Source organism: Erythrolamprus reginae, chromosome 4 (assembly GCF_031021105.1).
Source record: "Erythrolamprus reginae isolate rEryReg1 chromosome 4, rEryReg1.hap1, whole genome shotgun sequence".
Lineage (NCBI taxonomy): Eukaryota > Metazoa > Chordata > Lepidosauria > Squamata > Dipsadidae > Erythrolamprus > Erythrolamprus reginae.
In genome coordinates, this window is record NC_091953.1 from 12291867 (window position 1) to 12301721 (window position 9855).

The following is a 9855-nucleotide window of genomic DNA, read 5'->3' on the forward strand; positions in this document are numbered from 1 at the left end:
AAGGGCTACCAAAATTTTTACTACCATACTGTGGGCGTGGCTTATGCAGGACGGCCCTGCATTTTCTTTCAACATCTTTCTGTGCAAATTGGGTGCTCTGGGGTGGAGCTCCATTTTTGCTACCTCACTGCGTTCCCCCGCTCCAACCGGGCAGCAGCCTACCCCTGAATTTCACATGCTGTTGTGCAAATGGAATGATTGTGCAAATGAAATATTCAATGAGAATATTCATTCAGATCTAGGATGTGTTATTTGAGTGTTCCCTTTATTTTTTGGAGCAGTATATTTCCTACAGTCGAGTTCGGAGCGGTGTACTTTAAGTATCTGTTGTGTGCTCGTGTGTTGTTGTGGTTGAAACTGAAGTAGTCGTTGACAGGAAGGACGTTGTAGCAGATGATTTTATAGGCTATGCTTAGATCCTGTTTGAGGTGACATAGTTCTTAGCTTTCTAAGCCTAGGATTTCAAGTCTGGTTGCGATATACTGTTGCAAGTAGAGGAGTGGAGGACTCTTCTTGTAAAATATCTCTGGATGCTTTCTAATGTATTTATGTCCCAAATACAGTGTGGGTTCCAGACAGATGAGCTGTATTCAAGGATTGGTCTGGTGAAAGTTTTGTATGCTTTGGTTAGTAGAGTGATATTATTTATTATTATTATTATTATTTATTAGATTTGTATGCCGCCCCTCTCCTTAGACTCGGGGCGGTTTACAGCAATGATAAAAACAATGTATAATGACAAATCTAATAGTTAGAATCTAAAATAACAATAATACATTTAAAAAGTCTAAAAAAACCCCCAAGAAACCCCAATATATGAAAACATACATACACAAATAACTACATAGGCAGGGGGAGATGTTTCAGTTCCCCCACGCTTGACGACAGAGGTGGGTTTTAAGGAGTTTACGAAAGGCAAGGAGGGTGGGGGCTGTTCTAATCTCTGGAGGGAGCTGATTCCAGAGGGTCGGAGCCACCACAGAGAAGGCTCTTCCCCTGGGTCCCGCCAAATGACATTGTTTAGTTGACGGGACCCAGAGGAGACCAACTCTGTGGGACCTAACCGGTTGCTGGGATTCGTACGGCAGAAGGCGGTCTCGTAGATACCCTGGTCCGGTGCCATGAAGGGATATTACCGGGGAAGAAGCTACGTAGGGTATACGTAGGGTATAGGAAGCATCTTTAGGTATCTATGAAAGTAGCTGCTTGCTGATTTTAAGAATGGCTCTATTAAGCCAACATTTATATATAAAATGATTTAGATGGACTAGCTCTGGTTGAAGCTAACTCATGGCTTGCTTGGCAAAATGTCTTACTAGTTTGCTACTAAAATTAAATGGGCCAGGCCCTCTCATATAAAGGCAACCAGAGGATTGGTTTTTCCCCAAAATTTCAGGTTCAAGCCATTGTTTGTGACATCACTTGCTCCTCTGAATCTCATTGGCTGGAGGACCATGGCAAGTGTCAACATTTCCAGCATTGTTGGCTATTCTGGATGGCAGCACTTGCGAGATCAGGTTCAAAATATCCAGATAAGAAAGAAAAAGCGACTGTAAAATTGTTTTATTTAGTATTTACTTGAATAGGGGGCGAGGTTAGAAAAGTGGGGTTCAACACTACAGTAAAGAAGTGGTCATACCTGCTTCAGTAGAAACCTCCACACCTGGGACTGAATCGCACCATCTACCATGGAAAAGGTACACAGAGTGAAGGGCTACCAAAATTATTACTATCACATTGTGGCCGTGGCTTATTTTGTGGGTGTGGCTTGCCGGCCATGTGACCAGGTGGGATTGGCTTGACAATCATGTGACCGGGAGGTGGCTTAAAGATCATGTGACTGGCTTAAAGGTGGCCAACTTGATGTCACTCAATTCAAGGGTTTGGGTTAGGGTGCCTGGTCTCTCCTTCCCTCAAAGAGATACAATTTCCCTATATATTTACTATTACTAAACTTCCAAACTATACTATTTAATTCTGTTTATATATGCCATATGTGCGCATACTTATTACACACAGGCACACAAAAATATACATTATCTACTATATCAATTGTATGTGTATGTACATACCAGGAGTGGGCTACCATTCCCAGCCCTACTGGAACGGACTGGGAGCATGTCCCTGCTTCCGCCCTTGTGTGTGCATGCATGCACGCAAGTGCGATTTCTGATTTTTTTTGTTTCTGCGCATGCGCAGAAGCCAAAAAACCTCTGGAAATTGTGCTCGCGCGCACTCCCGGCCCATTCCAGTAACCCGGAGGGAAGCAGGGGGCATGCTTCCGGGCCGTTCCAGTAACCTAGCTCCGGTGGCGATGCCGGGCGTACAGATGCCACTGGCGCTTCCCCGGATGTATGCCTGCCCTGCCACGAGCGCTGCCTTCCTCGCCACTCGCCACTCACTCGCCTCCCACAGCGGCTCCCCCCACTTCCAGCACTGCCGCCATTCACTCCAAGAGCGAGAGGCGAGTGAGTGAATGGCAGCAAGCAGGCGGTGGGTGGGCAAACGGTGGTGGGCAGCGCCGAGCGGGCACTTACTTGTTTGCCCATTTCCACGTGGGTGGTGAGCTGGCGCGAGAGGCGAGCAAGGGGCAAACGGCGGTGGAAGGCAGTGCTCGTGGTGGGGCGGGGCAGGCGTAGGTCCGGGGAAATGCTGGTGGTGCATGCACATACATGCACGCCCAGCATCGCCACCAGAGCTACGCTACGCACTACATGGCCGCCACCGGAACCGCGTTCTTTACCGTTTAGGCTGGGGCCCATCACTAGGACACACACACACACACCCCTCTTCTAAAATTATACACATTCAACCACATTTAGTGCGATAGGAAAAACATACCCGGAGCCCAGAAGGGAAAAAAAGAAAAAAAATCAAAATTTTTCTACTAGTTCTGACTATCTGACTAAAATTTTTCTACTTGTTCGGCATAACTGACCATACCCGTAGGAGTCCATCACTGGATACACACCTCCATAAGGGGTCGGGAGTCAGCCAGCTAATAATAATGTGCAGTAAAAAACATCTGTAAATTAGGAGCCCAAACACTGACCTCAAAATATCCCAGTTTGATGGCCGTGGTGACCCCAAAGGTAGAAACTACTAGTTACAAATACTTAATATTAGGTCACTTGATAGTGATAGTCAATAGTATGGTTGACAAATTATGTCTTCTACATAACAAATAAACATATGTACGTAGTGAGAGAAAATATTAATTGATGATAAGCAAATAACTATATCTATGTGCATATAAAGAACACTACTGAAACTGAATATGTTTTATATGTTGTTTGAGTTTATATGTTCATTTGTCTGTTTTTCTTCCTTTGTATGTTTTGTTTGTTTATTTTTTTTTCTTTTCTAGTCTTATATGTAAAAACTCAATACAGATTTTTTTTTTAAAAAGAGAAATTTAAAAGATACAGTAGTCCCTCACCTATCGCTGGTGTTACGTTCCAGACCTGGCTGCGATAGATGAAATCCGCGATGGGGAATTTATCGACTGATAGTACTTATTTAAGTATTTATATTGTAATTGTTTGGTAAGTTTTCATTGTTTTAAGTGTTTATAAACCCTTCCCACACAGTATTTATTTTAGATACAGTATTTAAATACAGTATTTACAATTTTAGACTTTTTTTAAAAAAAAACAAACCTGCCGATCGAGTTCGGCGGGCTGTTTAAATCTGCCGATCGACTTCCTCAGAAACCCGCGATGAAGTGAAGCCGCAGTAGGTGAAGCGCGGTATAGCGAGGGACTACTGTATTGGTGTACTAATAGTTAGTTATTTTTGATGTCTCTATTTCTCCCAAAAGCACAGCATCTTGAAAAAATCTCTGATGACTGTAGAACCCTTGGAAGACATCTCAGCAACCCATAGAAGTCTCCGTCTCCAGATAGAAGAACTGAAAGGGACTTTAGCCTGCCTGGATTCCGAGAACAAGATGTTCCTCAAAGACAAGGAATGCATCAAAGAGCAGCAAAGGTCTCTCAGGGAGACAATGGGTTTCCTGAAGTCCACCATAGAACACTTGCAGATAACTGTGGAGGACATCCGACAAAGGTTGGACCAGGCCAACACGGTGATCCAGGAATTAGCGCTGCAGAACAAGTCTTTGGTGAAAGCCAACGAAGAACTCCACCAGGAAATGCAGGAGGTCACGAGTCAGGTGGCCGTCTTCAAAGACAACCAGCCCGCTCAAGAGAATGAACTTGACCAAATGCGGAACCTTCCTTCAGAGGTTCAAAACTACCTGCGTAAGCTGGAGGACAAACTGGCGAGGATGGAGCACAACTACCACGTGGAGAGAATCCATTCCGGCCAACTGAAGGAGAAAGTCACAAATCTTCAGACAGTCCAAGACGAACGGAAGAAGCGCATCAAAGACCTGCAGAAGCAACAGGACCTCTGCGTCCAACAGGCCTCCTCTGGACAGCTGGACCAGATGCCAATAGGCATCTCAACGCATGAACAAGTGGAGCTCAGGCTGGTGGGAGATGAGTCAAAGGAAAAAAAGGTTATGGGTTGGTTGTGGACAGCAGCCAAAGTCCTGATGATGTTTCTGCTTGGCTGTGCTCTATTCCTTGGCCTGGTCTTTGCATACACACATTTTGTTAACCCCTTTTTCATCTCAGAGACAATTCTGGTGCTGCTCAGTGACCAGAGCATTGACCGACTTGTGCATCGTTTCTCCCCTTATCTCGAGAGCAGAAATGAGGGCCTTTTACCATTTTGATAAGCAAAAGGAATCCTACGTTGTATATTTGAAGAACCCTCGTATATTTATACATACATATAACTGTGTGTATGTGTTGTCTATTTATATTTGTATATACGATTCTTTTTTCTATGTTTTTTTTGCCCTCTATTAGATTTTGCTTAGTTACAGAAAGTCAATAACAATAATAAAAATAATAATGAATCCTGCATGGATTCCTTGTGCAACTTTTCAAACAGGGCAGAAGATAGAAAGAATGGTTGCAGGAACTGGGCATGGCTAGTTTAATGAAAAGAAGGACCAGGGGAGACATGTTAGCAGTGTTCTAATATCTCAGGGGTTGCCACAAAGAAGAGGGAGTCAACCTATTCTCCAAAGCACCTGAGGCTAGAACAAGAAGCAATGGGTGGAAACGAAACAAGGAGAGAAGCAACTTAGAACTAAGGAGACATTTCCTGACAGTCAGAACAGTTAATCAGTGGAACAGCTTGCCTCCGGAAGTTGTGAATGCCCCAACACTGGAGGTTTTTAAGCAAATGTTGGATAAAGTAGTGTAGGATTTCCTGCCTAAGCAGGGGGTTGGACTAGAAGACCTCCAAGGTCCCTTCCAACTTTGTTATTGTTATTTGTTATTTGATATGCAAAGTCTTGGTGACCAAACATGGTTCTTGTGGGATAGAGAACAAAAGCTGTTCTCCTTTTTATGTCCACATGAATGAATGCACGACGTGATGCTAGCCATTCTTCTTGCTCTTTCTCTTCTAGTATGTTGTATGCTGCATGCTGAAGACTTTGGGTGATCGTGAAGGAGGGGCCTTATTAGTTATTGTCTCCCATGTTTTAATGTGCAAGCAACTCCATATCTATCAGGCCTGCAACAGATGGGTTTTTTGATCCATTTCATTGTGAGCATCAAATTAGGAATAGCTTTGGAAAATAATAACAGAATAACAGAGTTGAAAGGGACCTTTGGAGGTGATTTTGTCCAATCCCCTGCTTGAACAGGAGACTGTCAGGCCAAAGCCATTGTTTTGAGTTGGAGAACTGCAATCAGCAACTCTTACACTGCAAAAACATATGGACTTCACAACTCAACCATGGTAAAGCAATAGACAAAATTCATATAGACTTCTGTAAAGCCTTTGATTCAGTAGTACACAACAAACTACTTCTAAAACAAAAATCTTATGGCATTTCCAGATTCCTGCATAAGTGGATACTTGGATTCCTATCTAAAAGACAGCAAGTAGTCAAAATAGGGAACGCCATATCAAATCCGGCACGTGTTAACAGCAATGTCCCCAAAGGAAGTGTTTTAGGACCCACACTTTAAAAAAAAATACTTTATTTATAGGGTAGGGGAGGGGTAGGAAGGAATGTACAGAAAGGGAAAAAAAGGAGGGATAGGAAGGGATAATGAATCAAGGTACAAAATTGAACAATTCAGGTAAGCAACACAATTATACAATATAAGCTATAGGTTAATAGGGATGTTATATTTCTTAAACCTTGTAAATAAACAGTAAATAAAGAATATCAAAAATTTTGTTATAGTATAATAATAAATGTTACATCTCCTATTAATATATATTAGCTAATAGTAACTTAATGAAAATATTTTCTAAATTTGAAGAATAAAAAGAGGGGGAAAGGAAGAAGGTAAATAGAAGAAAGAAAAGAGTGAAAAGAAGAAAGAAAAAATCTGCGTTTGACGCAGACGTTTTTAGTGACGACTTTTGTAGAAAAGTAATATGAGGAGTATGTGGATAGTATAGTAAATATATTCCATATGTTAGTGAATATTAGTAATAATGTGTTATGTACTGTGTATTGAATTAGTTTAAAGACGGATAAAAAGAGTTATGGTATAAATTTTGTTGCAAATTGATTGGTTTTTGGCGCTAAGTCTTTTCATTGGTTTAAATTTAGTTAAAATGTTCCAAAGTGGAATATAGTTAATGATTTGATAAAGTAGTAGTTTTATAATATATAGTTTTGGTATTTTTTTTGTGAAACCCATTTATACCAATTTTCCCATATTTCATAATATTCTGAATCTTTTTTATTTTGTGTTTCCATTGCTGTTTTTGACATTTCGGCACACTCTATGATTTTTGTAATTACTACCAGTAGTGAAGATATTTGGTTTCATTTCCAAAAGAGGGCGTACACTCTTTATACTTTACATGAATGACTTTTGCGATATGCCCTTTGCCCTTGAAGGTAACTCAAGTTCAGGAAACAAAATTACATGATTTTCTGGAGCTCTATTATTATAGAGTAGAGCCATAGGGGCAGAAGGGACCATGGAGATCTTCTAGTCCAACCTCTTGCCCAGGCTAGGAGTTTTTATTCCATTTCAGATAAGTGTTTGTCCAATATTTTTCTTGAAAATCAATCCACATGTGATGGAGTATCCATAACATCTGGAGGAAAGCTGTTCCACTAACTAAATATTCTTATTGCCAGGAAATTTCTCCTTGGTTGCAGGTTGGATCATCAATCCATTGCTTTTGTCTAACCTTCAGGAGTTTTGGAGAATAACATTATGTATTTGGGTATAATAATATTATCTGCAAAACCTGATAGTAGTTTATTTAATTCTTGGCTTCCTATATTATATGAACTATTGTGATCTGTAAGCTATGGCTTCTCACTAATTTTGGTATGTGAAACTAAACACAGATTGTTCCACAAACAATTTACTGAATGATGGCATGGTATGAGGTATGAACACAGTATTATTTTTTTATTATTATTATTTAGATTTGTATGCCGCCCCTCTCCGCAGACTCGGGGCGGCTCACAACAAAGTGAAAACAATTTACAACAAATCTAAATTACTGTTTAAAAATATTTAAAAACCCCATTTTCTAAACACACATACATACAAACGTACCATTCATAAATTGTATATGCCCGGGGGAGATGTCTCAGTTTCCCCATGCCTGACGACAAAGGTGGGTCTTAAGGAGCTTACGAAAGGCAAGGAGAGAAGGGGCAGTTCTAATCTCCAGGGGGAGTTGGTTCCAGAGGGCCAGGGCCGCCACAGAGAAGGCTCTTCCCCTGGGGCCCGCCAACCGACATTGTTTAGTTGACGGGACCCGGAGAAGGCCCACTCTGTGGGACCTAATCGGTCGCTGGGATTCGTGCGGCAGGAGGCAGTCTCGGAGATATTCTGGTCCAGTGCCATGAAGGGCTTTAAAGGTCATAACCAACACTGTACAGTATGTACAGAATGTTATGTGTAACTAGATTTTTGACACATCAGCCAGTTGCTTTATGTGCCCTACAAACGACAGCCTTCAACAGAAGTCCGAATTATTTCGTGGTTACTATAGAAAGTTCTGGATAAAATGCTACCAGGAAAACCAGCTTTGGACCCTCCAAAAACTTTATTATTCTTTAATAACACAGTTAAAAGGGACCTTAGAGGTTCTATAGTCCACCCCAAGTTTAGAAACCAGTCAATTTGGGTTGAGATGAGTAGCTATAAAAATGGAATTAAATACTATGTTATCCTGCCCCCTCATAAGAACTATTAAAATATACAGTACTGCTCAAAAAAAATAAAGGGAACACTCAAAGAACACATCCTAGATCTGAATGAATGAAATATTCTCATTGGATACTTCATTCTGTACAAAGTTGAATGTGCACAACAGCATGTGAAATTGATTGTCAATCAGTGTTGCTTCCTAAATGGACAGTTTGATTTCACAGAAGTTTGATTTTACTTGAAGTTATACTGTATTGTATTGTTTAAGTACTGTATTCCCTTTATTTTATGAGCAGTGTATAACAGGACAAAGAAATATGTTCATTGTTGCAAAATTTTGGATCAATTTATAACTATTAGAAAGTGCAACATATTATCCTAGCATTGAAAACTATCATCACTGCAATATTGTTTCTAAACATTGCATTCTTTTCAGCCATAAACCTCCCACAGTTCTAAAATGTTATAATCAGAATACCGAAAATTATTGAATGTGATAAAAGTTGCAGTTTATAGAATTTTAATATTAAAATGTAAAAGTGATTAATTTTAAAAAGCGCTTGGATCAACTGCAGACTAAGAAACTGACTTGAGCTGATTGTTAAATTAATAATTTGGAAAATTAGGCCAACTTGAATTTTCTAGTATTTCAGAAACAATGTATCTGCTTTCATTTACCACTTCAATGAGATTTCCTGGTCCACTTCAGAAGTAGATGTAGATTCAAAAATTTAACTGAATCAGCTTCAAATTTAATCTCCAAATTGAAGCTTTGCAGAATCCTAATTATTTCCTTTGCATTTATTAGGAAATGTGGATGGATTGTAGGCCAAATCCAAAAAATCTATCCCAGCAAAGATTAGTTTTAATCCAACATTTGCATCTACTAAAAGCTTTTGGCAATATAAATTTTGGTTTATGCTTCACCTTAAGTCATAATTTACTTTCTTTGATGTTGCCTTTATATGTTGTGCAAACACAAGAGTAATTCTCTATGCAGCTTTAGCTGCTGTGATTACAAATATGAATAAGGTTTTCAAACTGCTGAGTTTGTTGTGATCTGTTAATTATATCCAGTTGTTCCAGTTCAGACTTTGGTTAAATTTATGCCTCACACGATGGTTAGTTTGGTAATTTGCAGTTTATATGTTCCAGCAATCAGTTTTATCTGTGAAACAATTATTTGTTATTTAACAAACCATGGTTCAAAACAAATTATGGCTTAGCATGGCAGTACTTACCAGCGCTTACAAATCTTTTGTCAGACCCATCCTCGAATACAGCTCACCTGTTTGGAACCCATATCGCATCTCAGACATTAACACCCTTGAAAATGTCCAAAGATACTTCATCAGAAGAGCCCTTCACTCCTCCACTCGAAATAGAATACCCTATGAGACTAGACTTTAGAACTAAGACGCCTTAAACAAGATCTAAGTATTGCCCACAAGATCATATGCTGCAACGTCCTGCTTGTCGGCGACTACTTCAGCTTCAACCACAACAACACAAGAGCACACAACAGATTTAAACTTAATATTAACCGCTCCAAACTTGACTGTAAAAAATATGACTTCAGTAACCGAGTTGTCGAAGCGTGCAACTCATTACTGGGCTCCATAGTGTCATCCCC

The 9855-nt window shown here is 40.1% G+C and overlaps 1 protein-coding gene across 1 annotated transcript in view; it reads left to right on the plus strand.

The window, feature by feature from the left end:
* Nucleotides 1-4917, plus strand: part of LOC139166282 (transmembrane protein 191C-like) — an 81131-nt gene extending 76214 nt beyond the window's left edge. Inside the window, exon 2 of the mRNA XM_070749633.1 lies at nt 3821-4917. Within this exon, the coding sequence (XP_070605734.1) occupies nt 3821-4741 (921 nt within the window). The 3' untranslated portion in view covers nt 4742-4917. The remainder of the gene's footprint in view (nt 1-3820) is intronic.
* The last annotated feature ends 4938 nt before the right edge of the window (nt 4918-9855 follow it).